Genomic DNA, 25,879 nt, shown 5'->3' on the forward strand with positions numbered 1-25,879 from the left:
AAATCTTGATTACTTCAGAATGTTTGGGTGTTGAAGTCAGTGATGGGATTGATATTCCATAAAATTATGTGGCTTTTGTAATATCGGTTTAACCAATGGGTGAATAGGGGGCTCGACAAAACCTGGCTGCCATCTTTGCAAGCTGGACAAACTCCTCCCGATGCAGGAGACCACAAGTAAACAAAGAGGAGGAGGTAGGAGTCCTGTCTGGGACCAATCAGTGCTCCTCACTCATCACATCACTTGAACCCCTCATTGCTCGGTTCCTTATTTTAAGTTGTTGTATCCAGCTGAAGTTGCTGCAGCTGCTCACCAGCATTTGTTGTCCAGTCCCTGCACAGTGTGTTTGTGTATGTGAGCATGACCCACCCTGAAATCCTCCAGTTTATCATTTAATTTTGTCCACATTCCTTCAGAATTACCCATTTGGTTTGTATCTATGTTTTTGTTTGATGATGTTATTCTGCTTCAGCACCCCTTGTTTTGGATCCTTCATTATTTTTACTACTTTTAAAGAGGTATGTGTGTAACTTCAGGATTCCAGCTGAAGACCATCTAACCGCTGCTTTTTATGGTTTCATTTTTTTATGGATTCAATAAATATGATTTCTGCTGTAACTGCTCACCTCTAGTATTTCCCACATTACAGCTTGAATGTTTAATGTTGTTTTTATTTTCCAGTATATTTCACCAATTCATGTACATTATGTGACTTGTCCATATTCTTGTGTGTACATATTTGTTGGAAGGAGACAATGGGAAAAGAACAAAGAGATAGATGATTCGCATTCTGTGTGTTCCTCAGGAGTACTTGACGAGATTGCGACAGATAAGACTACAGAACTTTAATGAGCGTCAGCAGATCAAAGCTCGCCTCAGAGGAGAAAAGGTAGATACACCCACATATACACACATACATTTCTTTGTACAGTATGTTTGACATTTCTTTCGACTGTAGATTTATTGACATGTCAGCTGTATCATTATACAGTATGGTTGTATACTCTTTCTAATACCCATATTAATGTTTAATATTATATATTCCCATCAGATTCAGTGCTTTTATACATTATTATATTTTGTTTTTAGCATTTTTGTAATTTTTGGTCCATCTCTCTCAGTATGACAGTGACTCAGACAGTCAGGAGTCATGTGAAGAAGCAGTGCTCAGGAGGAAGAAGATTGAGGCTTTGAAGGTTATACATTTTAATTAGAAAAAAAATAAATATATATACAGTATATATATATATATATATTTCAAATTATGTTATCAGCATAATATTTAGAATTAAAAAACTGAATGACATACTCTACTGTTCAAAAGATTGGGGTCGGTAAGATTTATTTATTTTTTTTATTTGAAAGAAGTCTCTTTTACTCACCAAGGCTGAATTTATTTGATCAAAATACACAAAATATGTTATTTTAAATTGTAATACTATTTCACAATAACACTGTTTTACTGCAAGGCCCAGTCAAAGGCTCGTGCTGCTGTACTTAAAGAACAGTTGGAAAAGAAGAGAAGAGAAGCATACGAGAGAGAGAAGAAAGCGTGGGAGGAGCACGTATGTCATTTTCTTTCCTAATCTTTTTCTTTCTCATCTCTGCTCATCCGTCTCTTATGTGTTGTGTTCTGCCTTCCCTTTTGTGACAAAGCAGCTTGTTGCACGGGGAGTGAAGGCTGCTGTTGGAGCCGCTCCCGCTCAGACACCTGACTCCACCCCTCAGGAAGCTGCTTCCAAAGCCACACCCTCCTCTAGACCCATCACTCCAGCCATCTCCATGACTGCTGCTCTGAAGGACGTGGGCGCGGTCAGTCATCATCACACTTCTTCTTTTATTTGCTAGAACAGCTATCTCATGGTTATTTGCCTTTTTTTGTTGTTGGTAGATTTCATCAGGGCAGAGTTCTCCTATGAAAGAGGACTCCCTTAAAGCAGAAACATCAGGTGTACAGGTGGGAAATGTGTAATTGTATGTGAGAAGTACTATTAATTTGAGAGAGCTATTTATTGAATAATTGCCAATGAACACTGTATTTCAAAGTTTCTTTTTATTTTATATATATATATATATAGATTGTTATTATTATTATTTTTAGAGTGACAAGAAGGAGATTCTACGCAGACTCAATCAGAAGGTCCAGACCACTGAGAATGATGCTGAGAAAGATCCCACACCTTGCAGCAGTGCACCATGCCCCACTCCTCAACCAATCCAGCCTTCAGTCACAGAGGAAAGGCCACCCACAGCTGGTGATAGGAGAAAATGGGAAGCTGTAGCTCCACCCTTAATGTCTGTAGCTGAACAAACTCTGGAGGAGACCTGTGCATCTCTGGCAGGTATAAACACAACAATTTTATCACTATGTTTTTATTATTATGCCTGTGAAACACGTCTATAATTAAGTTTGTTTATAGGGTAGGGTATTTTTTTTTTTAGAAAGACATTTTAAGACCTAATCAAATATACTGTGGATCTCCATACAGAACAATCCTATATAATCAGGTAGAGGCACACATTTACATTTTACTTAATTAAACAGGCTACAGACTTTGCTTATCAGCTAAATGGGGTAACTGTATAAAATGCTCATTTAAAGTTTAAAATGCTCAATATGTGTTTTATTCAGTATACACACATATGTTTGAAATTGGTTTATGTACCAATATACCACAACATATGAATTAGAGCTCGAATAAAATTGTAATTTTACTTTGAAATGTGCAGCACATTTATTTAATTAAACCATAGCTTTTTGAAGTTTAATTTTCCCATCACCAAATTTAATACTTTTTACAATGATAATTGAGACTTTTGACCTTTTACAATATTTAAGCACGCAAATGGTTTGTCGGGACTGCGCTAGCGCAGATTAGGATCTCACAGTTATAGTATTTACAGCTCCTAACTTGATAAAACAGACTGTGTGACTGAGGAATGATTACCTCAAAATATACAGTACTGTGACACTTTCTTGGTGTCTTGGAGACGTTGCCACTGTTCTTCTGTATTTAGTCAGTCTCAGTTTTTTCTGTTTCTTCATGTAATCCCAGATGGACTCGATGATGTTGAGATCAGATCTCCGTGTGGAGCATTACCAGACTCCTTGGCCCTCATTTATCAAAAGTGCGTACACCAAATTTCCAGCGTACACCTGGCGTACACCCAAAACCACGGTGACTTTGAGATATATCAATATGAACGTTGGCGTACGGCACGCTCAAATCCTACGCCAGCTCAGGAGGTGGTGTACATGTACGCACGTTTTGAGTTAGTGCGGAAATGCGCAGAAAAACAATTTTCCTAACACCACAAAATGCACTGACAAACTAAAAGATATTATATATTATGACCCACTGTAAAACAAAACAACAACAACATAGTAATTATAAACTTCAGTGTTTATTTTTGTGCAACATGGACTTCAATGTTTAATTTGTGTGACTTTACCAAAGCATTTGATTTGTAAGCATATGTATTCCTTCAGTTGCGAGCCTGTGCGCTTTACCCTGACGTTTCAGGGTTAGGCCCGGCAGGTGCGCACGGACTGGGTTCGGTAACGAAAGGCTTTCATGACCAAAAAATAATTCAGACTGACAAAATAATAAAAAATACATTCTTCTTCTTTTAAATAATAATAATAATACAAATAATAATAATGACATTCTTCTTCTAAATAACAATAAGCGTCATTAATAATACAAATCATACTAATAATAATAAGAATATTACAAATTGTCATACAATTATTAATGTGAATGAATGGTACTCCACATCACATCATCATCATCACTATTGTACACCCCAATACATGTAACGTGATTCGAAATTGAATGCTAATTCAAAAGACGTGCTGTAAAATATTGCATTGTGATAGGTCAATTTCGGCTCCACGTCAGAGAAGTTTCTCTTCTTTGCCGTCTTCCGTGTGTCCATGGCGTAAAATGAGGGCGTGTGGGAAGCGGAGACTTGAATATATAGGGGCGTGTTATTCTAATGACGATCGTTTTCAGCCGCGGGATTTATCAAGGGCAGGTATTGCGTACACCTGGATTTCAAAGGTACGCACAGCTTCATAAATCAGGCGGTGAGAGGAGTGTAAGCATAATCTTACGCCAACATATACGCCCGTTTCTACGCAAGAATGATAAATGAGGGCCCTTGTGCATACAAAAATCTGGATTACTGGATTATTTCAATTAATGGCAAAAGGAATGTTTGGAAACGTAAACTGATATTTCCTTCTGACACACTACAGCAAAATATATAAATAACTGGCTTAAAGGAGTATTGTGGAATTTCTGAAATTTCTTACCGTTACTGACACCAGTGGGCGTTAGAGAAACTGCAGCCAGTCTTACGAGGAGTTTCCGTGGGTATCTGGATTGTGTTGGAAGGCTGGTAGCTTCTTTCCGTCCGCAGAGTCCATTTGAAACACTACTGCTAGCGATTGCCGCTGCTTACTAATGGCTTCCGTACATATGTAAGCCCAAGTAGACGAGAACGCGCATGACGTCACATTTTGTGAATTTTCGCGCCAACTCGGACCCGACTCCTCCACACACAATTGAGCCAACAGGCTGATAGAGGCAAGCGTGGTGGACAGTCAAGGTGTCATTCTTTCTATTACATTAGGTTGGCTCATAAATGTACAAATGAAGACTCTATCTTAAAGATTTTTTTAAGTAAAAACCTACACATAGCCCCTTTAAAGCCTTTTTTTTTTTTAAATACTAATGTGCCTAAGACTTTTGCGCAGTACTGTACGTCCATATGCAAGTTAAAAGTTTTAATGAAATACATAGAATTTTAGCTATTGTCATGTGCCAGTGATTATACACCTCCGTAAGCCAATTGCCGACCCCTATTTTAGAGATTCATTTCATATGAGCACAACACACATTCTTCTTAGATTTTTCCTCTGTTGTCCTATCTCAGTTTCTCAGGTGGCATCTCCAGAGACGAATTCTCCCACTAGTGGAGACAGGAAGAAATGGCAGACTGATGGTGCACCTCTTCTGTCTGTGGCTCAGCAGACACTGGAAGAAACCTGCCTTACAACAGCAAGTCAACTAGCAGGTCAACTTTCTCCTCGAGATTCTCTAGGTTTTACAGCTGAACTGTTTGACAAATAATTTATCAATTTGTCATTTAGTATTTGCTGAAAAATAGAACAATGGTGAAAAACTCTTTATTGTATCACTTTGCATTTGCATGACTAATGAGAAGCGAATGTACCAACAAAAATCAAAATATTGCAGCACTTGGATGCATCTGAAAGCACACGCCATCAGCTCTCATTACATCAGCATCACATATTTTTAGTGCCATCCGATGTATTCCGTTATGAAGACAAAAATCTAGGTGAGCTTCAATGGGAAATTGGTGGCTACAGCAGGCTATGATGTCAATTTGAAAAGTGTTTTTGCTAGTCGACTAGATGCAGAATAAGACTAGTCAATTATTTGTACACATCCCTAGTATTTCCAGAGTGAATAGATTATGTACTGCAGAGCGTTTTGTTTTGTAACCATGGAGGGTGTGTTGTAATACAGTACATGCACTGGGACTTCAGCGACTCTATAGCAACCGGCTTAATAACAAACAGAGCTTTAGGTTATGTTTTAGATCTCTATTCTTCTTTCTTTGAAAAGCCAAACATCAGTTGTATACTGTAAAATAGGTGTCTTATTTATATGCAGTAAAATCAATTTTTTTACTTGTTTCAGAGAAAACAGTCGGTGAAGTCATTTGCATGGATGCTTGGGAGGGGGAGGGGCTAAGGAAGGCTTGGGCGCAGAGTCCAGACTCCAAGGTTCTGAAGGCGTTGGAAGAGGCAGAGCTCCAGTCCTTTACTCAGAAACTAGATCCTGCCAGCACCTGTGACCACACACTGACTGGTGAGTCTTTAATCTGTGTGTTTTTTGCTCTCATGACGTGCTCAGTCTTACTGACAATAGCTTCCTGTTAATCCTGTAATTCTGTGTCTTTTTATCAGAAAGCCTTAATCCCTTTGAAGAGGCGTCAGATGCCACTAATGAAGCCATACAAGTGCCTCTCCCTCAACACTGCCAGCTTGTCAGTGGCCATACCAAACAAGAAGTGACATGTCAGGAGACAGTGCCAATCATCGCAGAGGTTAAAAGTCAGGAACTAATCCCCCCAACACCAGAGGAGATAGAAAAGTCTCAATCTGGAGAAAGTGAGGCAGAGGGTGAGAATACTACACTGAATATGACTGCATTAGACATAGCTACGTAGCCCATTTTCTGAGATTTAAATTTTGTATTTTGCATTTAATGTTTTTTTACAAAATCACATTTCTCTGTCCTTCCAGTGGTGGATGATATTGAGTCAGTAGTTCTGGATGAAGTCACACAGAAAACCTCACAACAGCCTCCAACAGAAGTAATCCAGGCATGGACAAATGACACTCCAGTTTCTCTGTAAGCATTTTTTTTCTGAAATGAAATCTTACAGTAACAACACAAAGGTTTGGAACACACACTACCATTCAAATGTTTGGGATTGGTAAGATTTTTAAAAAATGTTTTTGAAAGAAGTTTCTTATGCTCACCAAGGCTCCATTTATTTGATCAAAAATAGAGTAAAAATAATTGTATATATTATATATAAAAATAACAATATTGTATTGAATATAGCGCAACTATGCCTCCAACGGCCCGAGTATGATTCCCAGCTCAAAGTCCTTGCCAATCCCACTCCCCTCTTTGCCATGTGCTTTCCTGTGTGATCTGTATACAATCCAATAAAAAGGCCTTGCTTATTACTGTGATGATAAAACTGAATTTTCAGCAGCCATTACTCCAGTCTTCAGTGTCCCATGATTTGGTGCTCAAGAAACATTTCAAACTCCAAACCTTTGAACAGTAGTAAACATAATAACAGAATTTTCATAATTTGGATAAACTATCTTTTAATCATTGTTTTTTTTTATCTTAGGCCAGCAGAGGGCAGAGTAACACAAGCAGAATGCTCAGAGATACCGCATAGAGAGGAGAAACATCCTGAACCTGCAGGTAGTCTCAATGCAATGTTAGACACCTTATCTCCCTCTCACACAAGCATGTCTCATTATGGACCAAAGAGCTCCCGGCTTCCACTTTACACTTTTAAAATGTACCTTTAAACAATGTTAAACCACAGAAGCTTAAAGAAGGCCTGTTTAAATGCAGCTCCACTGTCAAAAACAAGAACCAAATAAAGTTTTTATTTACCTCTTTCTTTCTTTTTCAAATAGATGAGTCTCTGTTTGTGAAGCTAAGTTGTAGTCCAGCTCACAGACGCACAGTAGCATTGGCCATCCTGTCTGCCCAATCCTCATTGGAGGCCTCTTCCTCCGTTGCCTCGCGTTCCCGCTCCGTCTCTCCTCTGCGTTCCCGCCACCATGACGACGCTCTCCTCATCGGCCTCTCCACTGGCCTCTTTGATGCAAATAACCCAAAGGTGAGCATCCCAATTGGAACCTCACTGTACTTGTGTGTGGGTCTCAGTGTGTGGCATTTTGTCATACAATCTTATCTGTTTTCTTTCTCTCACATGTTAGTTCAGACTGCAAAACAGTAAAGCTAAACTCTGTCCAAATCTTCAAGTACTGAAGGCTGGAATACACTGCACAAAGTTTAAAATCTGAACAGATTTTAAAAACACTAGGAATCATACACTTGTCCACTTTGCAATTGGTTACAGAGAAAAACAGGGCATCACACACTGAACAATCAATCAGACTTTCCGAACACAACAAACTCATGCAGAAACTTGCTTCTTTGCTCAGAGACACATAACAAATGTAAACAATGTGTTCTAAAATCAGCCTAAAATATCATATATGTTTTATATCCTCTGACTAGATGGAATCATAATCTTAAACCAAAAAAATACCAAATCTGTGCCCATCATACACTCCGTCATTTCCTTTGAAATCTGTCAAGTTTGACTACCAAAAATTAGCAGAAAGGCTTTGACTTTTGGCAACTAGCGTCAGCACGTCCAGTCTTTGAATTGGGGCAAAAATCCAGGCAAATGTTGTATAGTGTACAGAAATGTAGGTGAGTAACAGATGTACTGACCACTGATTTCTGGAGGTAATATACATTTTCAAGTGAGTGTAGTTAGAAGGGTGCAGATACAGTGACTTTTCTGTGTGCAAGCCTCAGTGCCTTGAACTTGATGAGGGCAGCAACTGGCCGCAGTGAAGTGAAACAAAGAGAGGCTTAATGTCCACTCTCTTGGGTTCATTGAAGACCAAATGTGCCGCTGCATGCTGAATCATTCGGAGAGGTTTGAATGCACATGCATTAAAGTCAGCTAAAAGCAGTACAGTCTGGAAATGACGTTCCTGGACAAAGAGTATGCTCAGATATTATGTGTCTGATTTTCCTGATCTTGCAAATCTGCAAAAAAGTGGGCTTTGACGAGCAAATGAACTTCAAGGACAATATTGCAAAGGTATTCCCAGGTTCCTGGATAGGTAGACAAGGATTTTAAGTTGAGTTCGAAGTGGTTTTCATTAATCCAGGCTGAGATGTCTATTGGGCAGGCTGAGATTCATAACGATATTGTGTCAAGAAGAGGTGGTGGCCGAGCACCGAACCCTGAGGTACCCCATCAGTTAGCTGACATGACACACTCTCCTCCAAGATCTCCTTGTGAGGTAGGACTCAAACCAGCCCAGTTCCTACCCATATTGAGTAGACAGAAATATTTGGTAGTGTAAAATCCTGCAGACAAGTCCAGCCAAAGGAAGACGGATGATCTTGAAGATGCTCCTACCAGCTGCAGGGCTTCAGTGACAGATACCAGGCCTGTGAATACCAGCTCTTAAAACCTAACTGAGTGCTGAGTGATCTGTTCTAAAATCACATATGATCTTGTAAAAAAGGGAGGGAATAGGGTCAAGGGGGCAGATGGTTGGTTGGTTCAAGAAAGTTTACAGACCTGGAGAGTGGAGCATTGTGGTTGGGTTGTTGGCATTTACGAATTAGTGGTGTTAAAGGGATAGTTCACCCAAAAATGAAAATTCTTTCATTAATTTATGAAGGTAAATCAGTAGCTAAACTCGAGAGCACGTAGATGTGAATTTGAGAACTTGTACAATAAATATTCGTACTTGTATGTGAACATTTACACTCACAGCTCCGATGTGAAAACCTGTAAAATAAAAATCTGAACTTGAACGCTGAGATTTGCACTCACAGACAATAGTCACAAACCTGTATTCTGAATCTGAAGCTGCAGACAAGCAGTCACAAATGTGTAAAATGCCATTCACAGAAATACAATGACAGTCACAAACATGTAAAAAATATTTGCACTTCTTCTAACATTCAAATTCGCAGTACAACCTCAAGTTTGCACTTGCAACTTCTCAAATCTGTCACTGCAAGTTCAAATTTCACGCCTTGACTTTTGCTACTCTTTTCGCGATATATGAGGTGGAAAACTGATTTGTGCACTTGTAACTCAGTGGCGGTGAGAGCGGAAGGGGGGCGGGAGCGGGGGTGTTCGAAGGAGCCGTTTTATTGGTTGGGGCCTAGCCAATTAAATGGGACTTCTATTGTACGCGATGATGTCACGAAACCCGCCTCCTCGTGGATGTTCTGAAACGCTAACATGGCTTAATGCATTAGACCAGTGTTTCTCAACCAGTGGGTCGTTGTTCGTTCTATAGGGGGTCGCAAGACTTTCTCTGTGTTAACCGGCACAGCCAATAAGTGGGCTTCACAAAAGGCTCATTGCAACAGGCTACGTTTACATGCAACCAAATCCAAATAATCCATTAGTAAACGCATTGACGGTTCAATCGGACTAAAAAGCCTTCATGTAAACTCCTTAATCGATCCGATTGAGCTCGATCCGAAATAAATTTTAAATTCGATTGAAAGGGGTGGTTTATTCCTTTTCTAATCCAACTGGGAGGACATGTAAACACTTGATCGGATTGAAAACCGAAACTGAAAGGACTGCGCATAGCATAATGATGTATGATGCGCTGAACGAGCTGTTCTTCCTTTTGAGTAAAGTGTCGTATAAATGAGCGTACCATCATTCTAAAATTCTCCTTTCACTCAGCATCTGTGAAGTGGAGCAGGACAACGTCCCACCAGTCCTTGTTTCAGACTCTCATTCACAGACGACTGGATTTGGGTGCTGGGCATTTTTACTGCGTGATAAATAAGCAGCACGGGCACGGCACAGCGGTTCATGCTCATTGTCTCCAAATTATGACCAGCATTGGATAAATATTAAGTCTGCTGTTTAAAACAAATAGAGAACCAATGTAAGAGAATAGTTAGTATGCGCAAACAGCAGGAAACTCCGTATATTCGTGCAGTGTGCGCATGTCAAAAAAATATAATTCGACTTGAATCTTGTGACATATAAACGCGCACATTAACCTGATCACGTTTAGCGTTCATGTAAACACTACATTCAGATTCATTAATCGGATTGAATTCAGTCCGATTGAAACAAAAGTTGTGCATGTAAACGTATAGCCGATCCTCCAACGAATCGTAGGCTATTTTCATTGCTTGGATTCAAACCAGAAATGAATATCCACAACTCGCAGATTGTGCAACGAAGTTTCTCTTCCCATTTAGCACTAGCTATCTTTGTGAGTCGGGATTTTCAACAGTGACTGCAACGAAAACAAAAAGGAGGAATAGGCTGACAACAGTTATTTGTGTGCGACTCGTAGTGAGTCACACTTTTCCAAATTCCACTGCGTCTGGATATGATCATTTCAGAGCGGCAGTCTCAAGTAGGCTATCACATTAACGTGAGTAAAAAAATCAGTTTGCCTCATAGTCTGCCTAATTATTGAAAATGTTTGTGTGTTTTCGTGATGATCATTAAATATAATAAGCATATAGGCCTACGGTGTAGCCTAGATCTAAAGAGGCATTTCAGTTATTGATTTATTTAGTGGGTCATATGACTGGCATACAAAAGAAAAGTGGGTCGCAGTAGGCAAAAGGTTGAGAAACCCTGCATTAGACTAATTTAAAAGATATAAATTATATTATCAAACTTAGTAAACACAATAACGCATACTACAGAAAAGCAGATGAGCACAGAATATGAACGCAACACGTTAACTTAAGACAGTGGTATTAAAAGACCAAACTCAGGAAACACCATAAATAAAGCATACAGAAAAGCAATTGAGCAGAAAATGAACGCAACTCGTTTAATTGTACGTTAAGCATTTTCCTCTCATAGAAAACCAAGAAAACGCTTAATGAGGCTTAATGGACCAACAGTTATATATATATATATATATATATATATATATATATATATATAAATTCGTTATACATTATTAATAAAACACAGGCAGCTGGTTTATTTGCACTGAACACAAATTTGCGTTCTTTCGTCATATTCTGTGCTCATCTGCTTTTCTGTAGTATGCATTATTAGTATGGTGTTAATATCACTAAGTTTGATAATATCATTTATGTCTTTTGAATCAGTCTAATGCATTAAGCCATGTTAGCGTTTCAGAACATCCACGAGGAGGCGGGTTTCGTGACATCATCGCATACAATAGAAGTCCCATTTAATTGGCTAGGCCCCAACCAATAAAACGGCTCCTTCGAACACCCCCGCTCCCGCCCCCCTTCCGCTCTCACCGCCACTGAGTTACAAGTGCACAAATCAGTTTTGCACCTCATATATCGCGAAAAGAGTAGCAAAAGTCAAGGCGCGAAATTTGAACTTGCAGTGACAGATTTGAGAAGTTGCAAGTGCCAATTTGAGGTTGTACTGCGAATTTGAATGTTAGAAGAAGTGCAAATATATTTTACATGTTTGTGACTGTCATTGTATTTCTGTGAATGGCATTTTACACATTTGTGACTGCTTGTCTGCAGCTTCAAATTCAGAATACAGGTTTGTGACTATTGTCTGTGAGTGCAAATCTCAGCGTTCAAGTTCAGATTTTTATTTTACAGGTTTTCACATTGGAGCTGTGAGTGTAAATGTTCACATACAAGTACGAATATGTATTGTACAAGTTCTCAAATTCACATCTACGTGCTCTCGAGTTTAGCTACTGATTTACCTTCATATTAATTACTCACCCTCATGTCATTCTAAACCCGTAAGACTTTCGTTCGTCTTCGGACCACAAATGAAGATCTTTTTGATGAAATCTGAGAGCTTTTTGGTGTAAAATGAGAAATACCAGGTGATAAACCAGAAAGGTCTGTAGGAATTTTCTAAGAAAAATTCTGCATAATTCTAATTAATGAAGGATGTTATTTTAGTATTATTAATTTACTATTATATTATTAATTAATATTTTTATTTGAATTTGCTTTTATTTTTGTATTTTCAGTTTTCATTTTAATTTTAGTTTAGGTTTTAGTAATTTGATGTGCTTTTGGCATTTTTTGTTTATTTATTTCTATACATCTTTTTTCCATTTTATTGTTTTTGGTACTTCAACTTATGTCAGTAAGTTTTTCATCTAATGTTTATATTTTATTTTACATCAGTTTTGTTTCAGTCACAGAAAACTATTTTGGGAACACTTCAATAAGGTTCCATTAGTTAACTACATAAGCTAACATAAAGTAACAATGAAAAATTATTTAGTTATTATTATTAACGATTTATTAATTTTAGTTGATGTTAAGGTCAACATTTAATAATACATTATTAAAATCAAAAGTTGTGTGTCTGTTAATATTATTTAATGAACCTGAGCTAACAATGAGCAGTTGTATTTTTATTATCTAACAATGACAAATATTAATAAATAATACTATAACAAATGTATTGCTCATTGTTAGTCAATGTTAGTTAATGCATTAACTCTTGTTATCTAACGGGACCTTATTGTTAAGTGTTACCACAATAGTTTTAGTTTACAATAACAACACTGCAAAGGACTGTGAAGAAATCTCGGTGTGTTTTTCTTAATTGAAAAATATGAGATTATTACAGAGGACCACACTGCTGCTATTCATCACACTGATTAGAGCAGAATCTCTTAGAAACACTAGACAAGGCGAGAGAGCTCTGGGAAGAGCAAGAGAAAGACTATAAGGAAGAAAGAGATGGCACTATAGGAGGAGAAACAGCAGTCTTCGATAATGCATAGCACTTAGCACAGAATGATAGAGGAGCTCAGATTTGTATCGCATAGAGTTTTTGTTTGCGGTGATTTGTTTTCCCACAGACTGAAATTTGTGTTTGTGTGCACATAATGGTGTGTGCATGCAGGGGTAGACATATGTATGAGTGTGGATGTGCCTTGGGGGAAAAACTGTGCTGGAAGGACGGCTGTGTGTGTGTTTGAGTTCCTGAGTGGAGCGTTATTAATGCGATTCTTCCACATCCTTGATGTGCCAGTAAACCAAAAAGACTTTGCGCTGGCCTGTGTACTTTTTTTCGCCCACCCCACAGGCGCACATACACAAATTATTTTCTTTGCCCTTACAAAAGCACATTAACATTCACACCCATGCCCACACTTTCGCAAACACGCACGCACATTTGGCCTTTTGGCTTGCTTGCACCCAGCCCTCTGGACAACTGGATAGGCAGATCACACACACACACACACACACTAAATGCTGTCTTTCTCAGTACAGGTTGTCAGTCTGTTCAGTAGTTTAGCACTCCTCTCTTCTGTCCAAGTGTGAGAACACAGTGCGTCTCTGTACTGACTACTGTAGTTGAGATGGATGACCACCGATATTAAAGCCCTCTGCCCTGTGGAGACAATTTTAAGTCCCTACTGAGTCTTAACTTAGAGACTTAGAGACTGTGTTTGTGCATTTTTTATTCCAATTCAAGTTGAACCGTATTCTGTACATTTGTAGTCCACTTATAATGTTAGACTGTTGCACCAAAAGTAATCGTAAGTTAGTTTTTTATGACCCTTATAACTAAAACTTGCATGATAAAAAGCTGCACGATACCGATAGCCGATTATTCATCATGATTTCTGCAGATACTGAAGGGGACCTATTATGCTAAATTCACTTTAACATGGTGTTTGAACATAAATGTGTCGGCAGTGTGTACACACAACCTCGCTATAATGGTAAAAATCCAACCATAAATCAGCTCTAAATTCAACATGAGACATTTTCTTCACACACAGTATGAGTTGCAGTCTGACACATTTTTTCCACCCCCTTTTGATTGACAGGATATAATTGGCCTTGATCATCAGCTGTTTTTAAACAATTGGCCAATAGTAAAAGTAATTGCTTTTATCGGCTGATACCGACTATTGGCCAATACATCGGTGCATCTCTAAAGCTGGGCATTGCAATTGTTAATGTTTTTTGGTAACACTTTACAATAAGATCTTTACCATTTATTAACTAATAATAAGCATTTAGCAATACATTTGTTACAGTATATTTATTAATCTCTATTAGCATTAGTTGTTAAAAAATATAACTGTTCATGTTAGCTCAGGTCCATTTTATAATATTAACAGATATAACTTTTTGTTTTAATAATGTATTAGTAAATGTGGAAATCATCATTAACTAATATTATTTCATTACTGGATGAATCAGCGTTTTTCATTTCATTTATTTATTTATAAAACACAAATAAAAACAACAATAGGTGACCACTGTGCTGTTCAGAAGAGACACATATTTTTTTACGTACATTTTTTTTTTTTTCATCTTGTGAATGACTGATGCAGTGACAAATACATTTTTAACACACTTGTCCCCATCTAGTGGCGTAACAATGTAATGATACAGTTGTTATTTGAAGTGCCAAGTTACTTTCAAAAGGTGATTTGCTCTATTTTGATCGCTACAGTAGACATCAGTGTTTATATCTGAACTGTAAACTTTTATCCCAGCACTTCTGTGATAATTTAAATATTTATAACAGAAATAACCATACTGTGATGTTGAAAAGACTGTTTGTGAAGCTGTTTCGTACTGCTTTCTCTGGATCGCGCCACGCGCAGATCTGAATGTTCCAGTGTGACAATTTTCTGAAGAGACACCATTGCTTTATATAGGATGAACAGATTGAATTTAGGCATTTATTCAAATATAAACATTCATCTACTCACACATCAGTTGTGGTAAACATTTGAGCTTCCGCAAGGTTAGTTCTCACACGTCAAGCAGGTTCGGTTGAGCTTCTGTTTGTGTTCGCTCATTAATGTTTATATGTGAATAAACCCCTAAATGAAATGTGTTCATCATTTAAAGTGATCACGTCACTTTAGAAAATGTGGACTAATTAATGACAGAATTATTTTTTGGGGGGTGAATGATCCCTTTAAGAACTGACTGTTATTTCATCTCAGGAAAAAAAAGTGTTAAAGTCATCAATAAATCACACAGTGGGGTGTAAAATGAGAAATACCAGGTGATAAACCAGAAAGGCCTGTAGGAATTTTCAAAGAAATATTCTGCATAATTCTAATTAATGAAGGATGTTATTTTAGTATTATTTATTTACTATTATATTATTAATATACTGTATGTTGAAAAGACTGTTTGTGAAGCTGTTTCGTACATATGCATGACAACTTCTTTCTCTGGGTCAGCGGCAGCGCCACGCTCAGGTCTGAATGTTCCAGTGTGATTTTTGGCAGAGGTTTAATAGACACAGGAGAATCGTTGTCATTTAGGAATTAGATTGTGTGCCTGTTTGAATCCATTTACAAGGGTTTAAGTACACAAGAAAGGAAAATCTAGGATTTTTTAAAAAATGTTAAACAATTTATCCATGCATATGTAAAAAAATAATAATAATTAACTATTTTTCTAAAAAATAAATAAATAAACTTTCTAAAACAATCATGCACTTTTTCTTTTCATCTTGAAATTTAGCTTTAAATGGGACACTTTTTGCCACTGTGCCTTTAAGACTTCTATGTAAATGCCCTCTTCGCATGTAAGATCGTTTAGGTTTGCTGTTGGGTGTGATATAGTTGGCTCTGCCTCATCATTCAATGACAACCTCTTTGCAAAGCCTGCATTGCATTGTGACAGGTTCACAAAACAATCCACACTGAAATGTGCTGCACAAACTGTGAAGGTCAGACGGAAACGATCAGGGATGTTGTTAAAAATAAGCTTCAAATGCTTGTTTCTAACATTAGGATCCTTCTGTCTATGCAGGGACACAGGTGCTACAGCACATGAATAAACTTCCTGCACCACCTAGATACGAAGTAGTATTTTGAACTTGTGCATATTTTTACATGTTCATGGCTATGACGACACAACCGTGAAGATTGCAGGATGAGCCATTTTTGCACCTTATTTTTAATAAACAATCTGAGTGGACTGGGAAGGGAGTTTTGCATTTGAAGTGTTACATAGTACACTAAAGTTTTTTTTTGCTACATAAGAACATGAATGTTTCTGTTTTCAATTTCTTGTGTGGGTATCTGGTTTGTGATGTAGGAAATCACTTGTGTTTTGTATCAGATGTTGAGGACGTGCTCCTTACCAGACCTCAGTAAAGTGTTCAGTGTTGCTGCAGAAACTGAAGGTGCCCTCGTTCCTAACAACAACCTGGAGATTGAGGATCTGGAGGATAAAGCGGATGAGCAGTCTGAACCTGAGGAGTAAGACACACAAAACTTAATGCATGTGTACCTACTTACATAAACACACCCTCACTTATGACTGTCTCTGTCTCAGTGTGTATGAGGATGAAGATTTGAGGGAGCTCAGAGCATCTATGGAGAGGCTTCTCCAGGAGCAGCGCAGTGAAGATGATGATGATGATGATGAAGAGGAGGACGATGGTGGTGGATCCAATGGCAGCCCGGCTGATGAAGAGGCAACTGTGCTTAATGGGCTGGCCAGTGCTGTTGATGACAAATGCAGTCCAGAGGAGGAGTGTTTTAATAAAATGGCTGAGGAAGAGGACGATGTTAGCCATGGTGAGGAAGAGCCAGGAGGGCCAGTTACTAATGGAATGGAGGTTGAGGAAGATGAAGAGCAGAACAGCAGTGAAGGCCAGCTCAATGAGGAGTGGCAGTCGGGTAATGCAATCACGACTGCATCCATAAACAACTACAGCTGTGTATCCTCAAATAGAGCACAAAGGCTGAACACATCCTCCAAAACAGGACAACTAACTTTATCCGGAAACACAGAGTTACAGCTTGACACAACCACTGATATAATACAATGGCTAACTATATCCATTCAAACAGCACAACAGCTAGATATAACCGCTAATAGAGCAATACAGCTAGACACAACAGCTAACCATATCTGCTAAAACAGCACAACAGCTAACAATATCCACTAATCTACATGATAGCTAACAGTATCTGATAAAACAACTCAACAGCTAACCTTATCCTCTAAAGCAGCAGAGCAGTTAACCATATACTCTAAAACCACACAACTGCTAACACTGCTCAATGACTAGACACAACAGCTAACCATATCCTATAAAACAGCACAACAGCTAACCATATACTCTAAAACCACACAACTGCTAACACTGCTCAATGACTAGACACAACAGCTAATCATATCCTATAAAACAGCACAACAGTTAACCATATACTCTAAAACCACACAACTGCTAACACTGCTCAATGACTAGACACAACAGCTAACCATATACTCTAAAACAGCACAACGGCTAACAATATCCGCTAAAACAACACAACAGCTAACTAGATATGTTAAAACAGCACAACAGCTAGACACAACTGCTAACACAGCTCAACAACTAGACACAACAGCTAATCATATCCTATAAAACAGCACAACAGCCAACCATATACTCTAAAACCACACAACTGCTAGATACAAACACTAACACATAACAACAGCTAACCATATCCACTAAAACAGTACAATAGCTAGACATAACTAACACAGCACAGCAGTGTGCATACCAGCCAAATGCATCCGCAAAAGTAGGACAACAGCTGACAACATCTTCAAATGCAACTCAAAGGCCTGTCATGTTCCCAAACACAACACAACAGCTAACCACATCTATGAACACATTACAGATGTTGACACCATCCACAAACACAAATATGTCCATAAAAACTCTGAAGAATTGCTGACTGCATCCACAAACACAACAGAACTGCACCCTAAATACACCACAATCAAATATCACGTTCAAAACTTTGTTGCTAAGCACACTAGAAATTAAACCAAATATTTATTGAGCTAAAGATATTGTTCTGGCTAATTAAATCTGGTGATTGATTGACTTTGTATGACTACAGTGTGTGGAGTGACACTGGCAAATAACACTTTCAATACTGACATAGGTCAGCATAGTACCAGCCAATGTTCCACAACAGTACACTCTCACTGTGTGAACTTAGTGATAGATTATAGCATGTCTTTATACCTGTGCATGGGTATGAGTGCAGATGGCAGCGAGGAAGAAGACGATGAAGACCTAGAGCAACAGGACAGTATCTTCAGTCGTCTGGAGGAGCTGCGGTTCCATCTAGAGCAGGCCATGGGCTTTGAGAACTTCATCCAAGCCTACAACAAGATCAAGGTCTGAGTTCCTCCCTTTTGCATTAAATGTCAACTCTCACCATGTCTCCAGTGAGATTCCGTGGTTTTGTGCCCGGTTGAATGCATTGCGGAAATTCTGCATATCTAAGAGGTCTTTAAGTGGTCAAACGCCACCAATAACAATGCAGCCATGTACTTCTTAGATGAGGACACTCATCTAAGTTTAGTTTTTAGCCTTGGGGTTCATTCTGGGAATTAGATACAGATGTTATCCTTAACCTTTAAGAATGTTAAATGTGCTGCCTTATGATGCTTTTTATATATGGTTTGTCACACTGGAAGTGTAATAAACAGCAGTAATTTGCTGCCAGTTGCAAAAACAAACAAAAAAACTAAAATGAAGAAACTAGTCAAAATGACCTTAGAATTCTTAACTGAAATGGTTGGTTCACCTAAAAATGAAAATTCTGTCATAATTTACTCATGCATATGATTTTCTGTGGATCGGATATTGTTTGGACCCAAGTGTTCTTCAAAATAATTTTTTTTTTTTGCCTCAGAAGAAATTAAGTCTTACAAGTTTGTAGCAGCATGAAAGTGAATAAATGATGAAAGAATTTCATCTTTGGGTGGATTATCCCTTTAAGGACTTTAATCGGTTTGCATGACTTTATCCAGTGTAAGATTGTTATTTGTATGAATTTTCTTTGTTTATTTAGGCGATTCATGAGGATGAAGATGAGAATATTGCAATGGGCTCCAGCATGGTGCAAAGCATTCTGGGAACTGAGCACCAGCACTTGTATCCTAAAATCCTCCATTTGGTGATGGCAGATGGAGCTTACCAGGAAGGTAGTGTTTACACACATTCTCGCTCTCTGATCCATTCATGTATAGCGTTTCATGATCTGATGTTCTTACATACGCACTAGTTAATTCAGTCGGATCTTTGCAGAAATAGAGCAATATTACATGGATGGGTATAGAAGAAGAGGGCGATTATGTCATTCAGTGCCATAATTCAGGCACTTTAGAGAATGCCCTGAGAACACGCATAAACACACATTCATAAAGAGACACATTGACTGGTTTTTATTCAGACTGTCTGTCTGAATGTGTACACATTTTATGTATACCTTCCCTTCCGTTATTTTTTCACTGGTTGTAATCCCTAGACTTACAGATACAAGACAGAAATAAAAAAAATATATATAAAAAATGAAATGTATATAAATTATAAATATAATTTGTTTTTATTATTAATAATAATAATAATGTAATATATCAGGGTTTGAGCTAAACTCTGCAGGACGGTGACCCTCCAGGACCGAAGTTGCCCATCCCTGTATTATATGTTTATTAAATTATTGTTATCACTAACAAAATATTTTTTTATTAGTAATAACAATACTAAAACAATATACATATGTGTACAGGTATGTGAGCGTCTACCTCACCCAGTTATTATTTTCCACTGTTTTTATACCCTAGACTTTATTCCCTATCAAAAAGAATATATAAATTGATAACAATAATAATAATACTAAAAACATAATACACATATTATGTAAACAAAATTTTTTTTAAAAAGGTGAGAAAGCAGAATGATTTGCTCATTTCAGATCTTAATACATGTGGTTCTTTCACTAGTCCAAACAGAATGAGTTGGAGTGATATAGATGAACTGTTCATATAAGCAGTGCCTGCCCGTACAGCAGAGGTTTGCGGCACAAGATGCGCTGAATAAGTCTCTGAGCAGTTCCAGGGCATTTGGGTCAGGTCACATCATTTGGGTTAAGGCGCATACATGTGTCTGCTTGTGTATGTAGTAGTCTCTGATTGATGTGAGGGTATTCCTGGCATTTACACTATGCGTTCAGGGCTAACTCCAGATTATGGACTTTAATGTGACCTCTGACATCAGGAATATAGCCTGGAAGTTTTCTTCTCGTAAGTGAGTTGACTATCCTATAACAGTTCCTCTGTTTCTTTCTCTTCTGCCCCTCTCTTTTGCTCTCTCTCAGATAATGATGAATAGAAGTTATTCATCCGTCCCGTTGGCAGCCTTGGACAATCTGCTGGCAGGCTGAAGTGTTCCCATGATGCACTCTGACAGGCCGAGGAGGTGCTATGGGGGAAGCGGGGAGTGAGAGAGAGAGAGAGAGAGAGAGGGGGAAAAGGGGAAATGGGCCACTCAAGCATGGGCAGTTTAGAGTCCACGGTTGACTGTAGTTCTACTTCCATATCCCAAGTAACTGAAGCACTTCTCTGTAAATTTTGTGCATATAAATGTGCTGTGGATAATTATATTTAACCAAAGCGTAGCCGAGTGTTAGCAGGCGAGAAGTAATAAGTCTCGGACAGAGATGTACATGTGTGTCCTCCTAGCTGATGACAGACTGCATGTGAAAATGCTGCTCCTGCTGTATTCACGACAGCTGAATCCATGGAAACTGCTTTTTAAGGCTCTAGACTGGCCAGGGAGGTCTAGTTCAGGGGTCAGAGGTCAATTATCTGCCCAATATCAGGTGCTTGCACACAACAGGCAGCGGGTTTTAACCAGCTGTCTACCTCAGACAACAGAACTTATAGTCTAAAAATACCAGTCTTCTCAAATTTTCTGAACCTTTTTTTAATACTTTTCACATGTTTTCATAACATGCTCAAATATTATTTAGCCTCTTTTAGGATTTCTTACTGGTGAATCTTAAAGCATTATTTCAGGACTTGACAAAACTGTTATTTAGGGAGAGTTACTATGCATATGAAGTGCATTAGCACACTTGTTTATTAACGAGATAGTTCACCCCAAAATTAATCCTAAAATCTGTCATAATTTACTCACCCTCATGTCATTTCATACCTGTATGACTTTCTTTCTTAAAAGAAGGTATTCTGAAGTATGTTTAAACTGTTTTTCTCCATAGAATGAATTTTAATTTGGAGTGAACTATCCCTTTAAGAGCTTTTGTTAATGCTGTGCGGATGCTTTGCAGATGCACCTCCAGCAGGATGTGTTGAGATGGCCTCTTTGTTTTAGTTGCTGGCAGAATGTGGTAATTGAAAGTGTACAGACAACTGTTAAATAAGTTGCAAGCATTACTGTTTGATTGCATGGATATATCTTTGTACTGAAATAAACTTGTTTTGTTTTTTTCAAAGAATGTGCCTGTGTGTGGGTATTTGGCAATAAAACACTTCGCTTTGGATGTGAAACAGCTGAGCTAAAATCAGTTGCCAATATCTGTTTTCAGTTATCTTTTCTTTACCAATCCTCAACCTGATTAGTCTGGTGAGCTGTCAGTCAGCAGCAACCGTGCAGCTGTCACAAGCACGTAGGGGTTTCCCCTTATCACAGAACACCCGTACATTCTCAGACAACCACAAACTGTTGTGGGTGTGTGTAGAAGTTGCATCTTTGCCAGATATCTTGAGTCGCATAGTGTTTGCTTTCATTTAAATCAAGCCTTTCTGAACTCATTGATGTGCATTCTGACCAAGATAATTGTATTATCAAATTCTTTTGTGGATGTATACTACTGTTAAAGTTTGAGGTCAGAAAGAAATTAATATGTTTATTCAGTAAGGATGCATAAAACTGACCAAAAGTGACACTAAAGACATTAATTATGTTACATACGATTTCTGTTTCTTTTCTTTTGAACTTTCTATTCATCAAAGAATCCAGAAGAAAGCAAAGTATTGCGGTCATGGCCATAGCTGGGGTATTCAGGGCCCCGGTGCAGGTTGTTGCTTTGGGCCCCTAAAATCGTCACTACCTTTCGCCAGCCCTTACTACGGTTTCCACAAAGATATTAGGCAGCACAACTGTTTTCAACATTGATAATAACAGAAAATGTTCACACAGAAGACAATATTCCTCCGCCCAGGCGAGCAACCACCAAGAGAAGGTGTTAAAACCAATTCTCGCCCAGGACAACTGGAAGCTGCTAGGGACTGGAAAATGCTGGCTGATCTTGATCAGCGGCTTATTTTTCCACCTGAGATTGCCACCACTAACCTACGACCAGATATTGTTTTGTGGTCTGGATCAGCACGCATTGTTCAACTGATAGAGTTAACAGTGCCATGGGAGGATGCGGTAGATGAGGCATATGAGAGGAAGAAACTGCGGTATGCTCATCTGGCCACTGAAGCAGAACAGTGAGGATGGAGAGTCCAGGTTTATCCAGTGGAAGTGGGTTGTCGAGGTTTTGTGGCACACTCTACAACCCGGTTCCTCAGAGACGTCGGATTCAGCGGCCAAGAGTTGCGTCGCACAGTAAAGAACTTATCTGAAGCTGCAGAAAGGAGCAGCAACTGGCTGTGGTTGAGACGGAAAGATTCTAGCTGGCTGTGTACAGGCCGCCACGCTACGGTTTCGTAGAGTTCTTGAAAACTTGAAGAGTCTGTTGGTTTATTTGTATAGGTTGCATAGTAATTACAGTTATTACGTTCCTGTGGATATTGCGTGAATGACGGGTGGTTGGGCAGATATTGTGTTTTGCGGTAGGTGGTATGCCATACGGAACCGTTGCCACTGAAACTACTTTAACGAAGACAGTGGGGCTCGACAGCCTTAGTCAAACGGGTTGGCGCGTATGGTCGGGTTGCGGAGAGATTGTGAGATTGTGGTTAGGTCTCAGCAGCAGGAGGGATGTAGAGGTCAGTAAGCTGGGCTGAGTTGAGTGGGGGACGGAGGGGGGTGACTCTGGGACGCCAGAGTCACTGTCGAGCCCTCTTGAGGTGTCGTGGGCTAGTCAACGAAACACTAAGGACGGAAGGTGCCCACTTGAAGACCCTAGAGATGTCCCCTACTCGGTTCAATCCAGACGGTTGTCGTGCTGGTCCTGTAGTTGCAGCCGTCGCGTGCGCTGACGCGCCAAGTACACTGCTGCCGTTAACGCCGGACAGAAGGGGAGTCACACCACCGTATGGAAAGAAGTGTAAATGGATGGAGAGATGGAGAGAGAAGCATAGGTTACTGTAAAGCTACGTCTTAGTTTGTGCTTATCTTGGCGAAAGCCGAGTACAAATCAGCATGAGGTTTAACATCTACTCTCGTGTAATGGAAATCATTCTCGAGTTTCTCATATTAGAATGATTACTGAAGGATCATGTGACATTGAATACTGGAGTAATGATGCTGAAAATTCAGCTTTGCCATCACAGGAATACATTTTCAAACGGAAAACAGTTTTTAATAAATGCAACCTTGCAAAAGAGAGAATTCTTTCAAAAATAGTAGTAGTATTGGTAAATGACTTTATCTTTGAGGAAAAAAGTATAGTAGTAAAACATCAGGAGCCAGTTGCACCAACAGGGCTTTACTAAGCCTGGTCCTAACTGCTAAGTAGGTCTTAGTTAAGACCAGTCTTTAGAGTTGACCTAACGTCTGTTGCACCAACCAAACTTAAGCCAAGGCATAACTACACCTGGTTTTAGCGATGCGCGTTCCTGTGAATGGCCACGGAACTATAGCGGTTGCCTAGCAACGTGCGTTGCTGGGGTTACGTTGTAAACAATCTTACGCTTTTTGGTTAACTTGTAGCCGTATCAATGGAGGATCAAAGAAAAAGGAAAGGAAATTTCACCGACATAAAGATACGAAAACTAATAGAGTTGTACAGTCAGCACAGACACACACTGACTGCCAAGCAATCAAACGCAATAACTAACTAAGTCGGGTGACAGCTCTTCTACAGGTTCATATATATCTCTCCGACAGAATCGAAACCTCTCAATCAGCTCCTCATCATTGTAAATTTCCAATGGATTGTTTCTGTCCCTAATAACTCTCTCCCGTCTAATAGCCCGCTCATTGTAAAGTCTGTGTATAAGGCGCGCCATGTCTTTACTGCAGAGTTATGAAGTGGTTACTATAGAAACTTGCCTAGATTTTGACTTTACGCCTGCTACTGACTAGGCGTAAGATTTACGCCTGGTCTTAGCAAGAAGAGGACTTAAGCCTGGATGGTGCAACGGTCGTAACTATTAGGTCGGACTTAGAATGTTGAGTTAAGACCTACTTACCTTAAGACCAGGCGTAAGCCCTGTTGGTGCAACTGGCCCCAGATGATGACTAAAATATAAATATAATAAGCATTTTGCACCGAACTACCACTCTTAGCCTCACTCTGTTTTGTGCTTTGTATGTTTTTTTTATATCCATTGTCACAGTTAAGTATGCCTCTTTGATGGCTCTGCGCTATGCAAATACAGCCACTTCATCCTGTGGGAGAATAAATTAGGGTGTACAAAGAAGCACTGATGGATGGAAGAGTGGATTTCTATTTTCTTCAACATGGCAAGAGTTTTACTCTCATTTGAGTGCCTTTTAATTTTTTAGGAAGACTTATAATATGTTGTACTGCAATTTTAGAAATAGCTGGGTGTCATTAATCACACTGTTACGGTTAATGCCCCTGAAATGCATTCAATTAAAAAAGACAATGTAATGAACTATTTATCATCTAAACGACTGCTTACTGATATGATACTCATTTAACATTGCAAGAAAACCTTAGGCTCATGATACAAACATTTCAATGAATCTTTGCATTGATATAATAAAGTTCAATATTCCTGGTCAGGAGTCATGGAGTTCGTGGGGACTTTTAATCAAGGCCTGTGGACACTGGGAATGTTTGATATGTTCATGACTGATGAGGTCAGTGGAATAAGGCAATAACACAGCAGAATGGATTGTGCAAGAAAAAGCTGTTATCCTTGTCTCACCCTCACCCTTCCTATAAAATCTTTTACCCATTAATCAAATCCCAGGGTTGAGTTAATTGACTTCCTGGTTTCGGTCCCCAAAAGGCGATATGCGAGTCTCCTATGTATGCAATACATACATATTCACGCTCCGTTTGCCATGCGCACACATAAATGAATCGTTTATGCCTCGTATCTGACCTGACTAATTTCACCGATGGCTTTGTGCCTAATCTGACAAGTGTTTTGCCTGGAGGTATAATTTTGCAGTCTTTCTCTCTCTGAGAGTTGAAACGCTAGTTTATTGCACAGTCTCTCAGTGGGCTTCTCAAAGTAGGTTAGGTTAAGTTAAAAACCTCCCCTGCGTGAAGGCAGATTAATACTGCTCTTTCATTAACCTCTGCACTATTAACAGTCTCTGGTGTGGAAACAGACATTCAATATCCTGCTGAAGTTCTACTGAGACAGGAACGCTGAGATTATCAATGGCACGGGCTAGAAATCATATTGATAGATGTATTTGAGAGGGAAAGACAAAGCAGTATGTGTTAGATGATGAACTGCAGAGAACATTTGGTGCAAAGAAATGTGTTTATATGGGGAGGTCAACGAGTGGATCTCTGAGCTGGTGCGAGTGAGTGGAGGCGGGGCTAATTTGCATATTCATAGAACCGCGT

General features: G+C 39.0%; 1 protein-coding gene across 6 annotated transcripts in view; it reads left to right on the plus strand.

The window, feature by feature from the left end:
* Positions 1-21,596, plus strand: part of nek1 (NIMA-related kinase 1) — a 33,397-nt gene extending 11,801 nt beyond the window's left edge. For 3 of the 6 annotated variants that reach the window (XM_056259847.1, XM_056259849.1, XM_056259852.1), the window contains 18 exons: positions 108-194; positions 806-889; positions 1,122-1,196; positions 1,470-1,565; positions 1,657-1,812; positions 1,892-1,957; positions 2,102-2,342; positions 4,942-5,082; positions 5,733-5,903; positions 6,002-6,217; positions 6,341-6,449; positions 6,967-7,043; positions 7,265-7,470; positions 16,461-16,600; positions 16,677-17,023; positions 18,392-18,525; positions 19,205-19,337; positions 20,510-21,596. In XM_056259847.1, the coding sequence (XP_056115822.1) occupies positions 108-194; positions 806-889; positions 1,122-1,196; positions 1,470-1,565; positions 1,657-1,812; positions 1,892-1,957; positions 2,102-2,342; positions 4,942-5,082; positions 5,733-5,903; positions 6,002-6,217; positions 6,341-6,449; positions 6,967-7,043; positions 7,265-7,470; positions 16,461-16,600; positions 16,677-17,023; positions 18,392-18,525; positions 19,205-19,337; positions 20,510-20,523 (2,493 nt within the window). In that variant the 3' untranslated portion in view covers positions 20,524-21,596. The remainder of the gene's footprint in view (positions 1-107; positions 195-805; positions 890-1,121; positions 1,197-1,469; positions 1,566-1,656; positions 1,813-1,891; positions 1,958-2,101; positions 2,343-4,941; positions 5,083-5,732; positions 5,904-6,001; positions 6,218-6,340; positions 6,450-6,966; positions 7,044-7,264; positions 7,471-16,460; positions 16,601-16,676; positions 17,024-18,391; positions 18,526-19,204; positions 19,338-20,509) is intronic. The other 3 variants (XM_056259848.1, XM_056259850.1, XM_056259851.1) reach the window with 3 other exon arrangements.
* The last annotated feature ends 4,283 nt before the right edge of the window (positions 21,597-25,879 follow it).

This window comes from Rhinichthys klamathensis, unplaced genomic scaffold (assembly GCF_029890125.1).
Source record: "Rhinichthys klamathensis goyatoka isolate OS25496 unplaced genomic scaffold, OSU_Roscu_1.1 h1tg000170l_1, whole genome shotgun sequence".
NCBI lineage: Eukaryota > Metazoa > Chordata > Actinopteri > Cypriniformes > Leuciscidae > Rhinichthys > Rhinichthys klamathensis.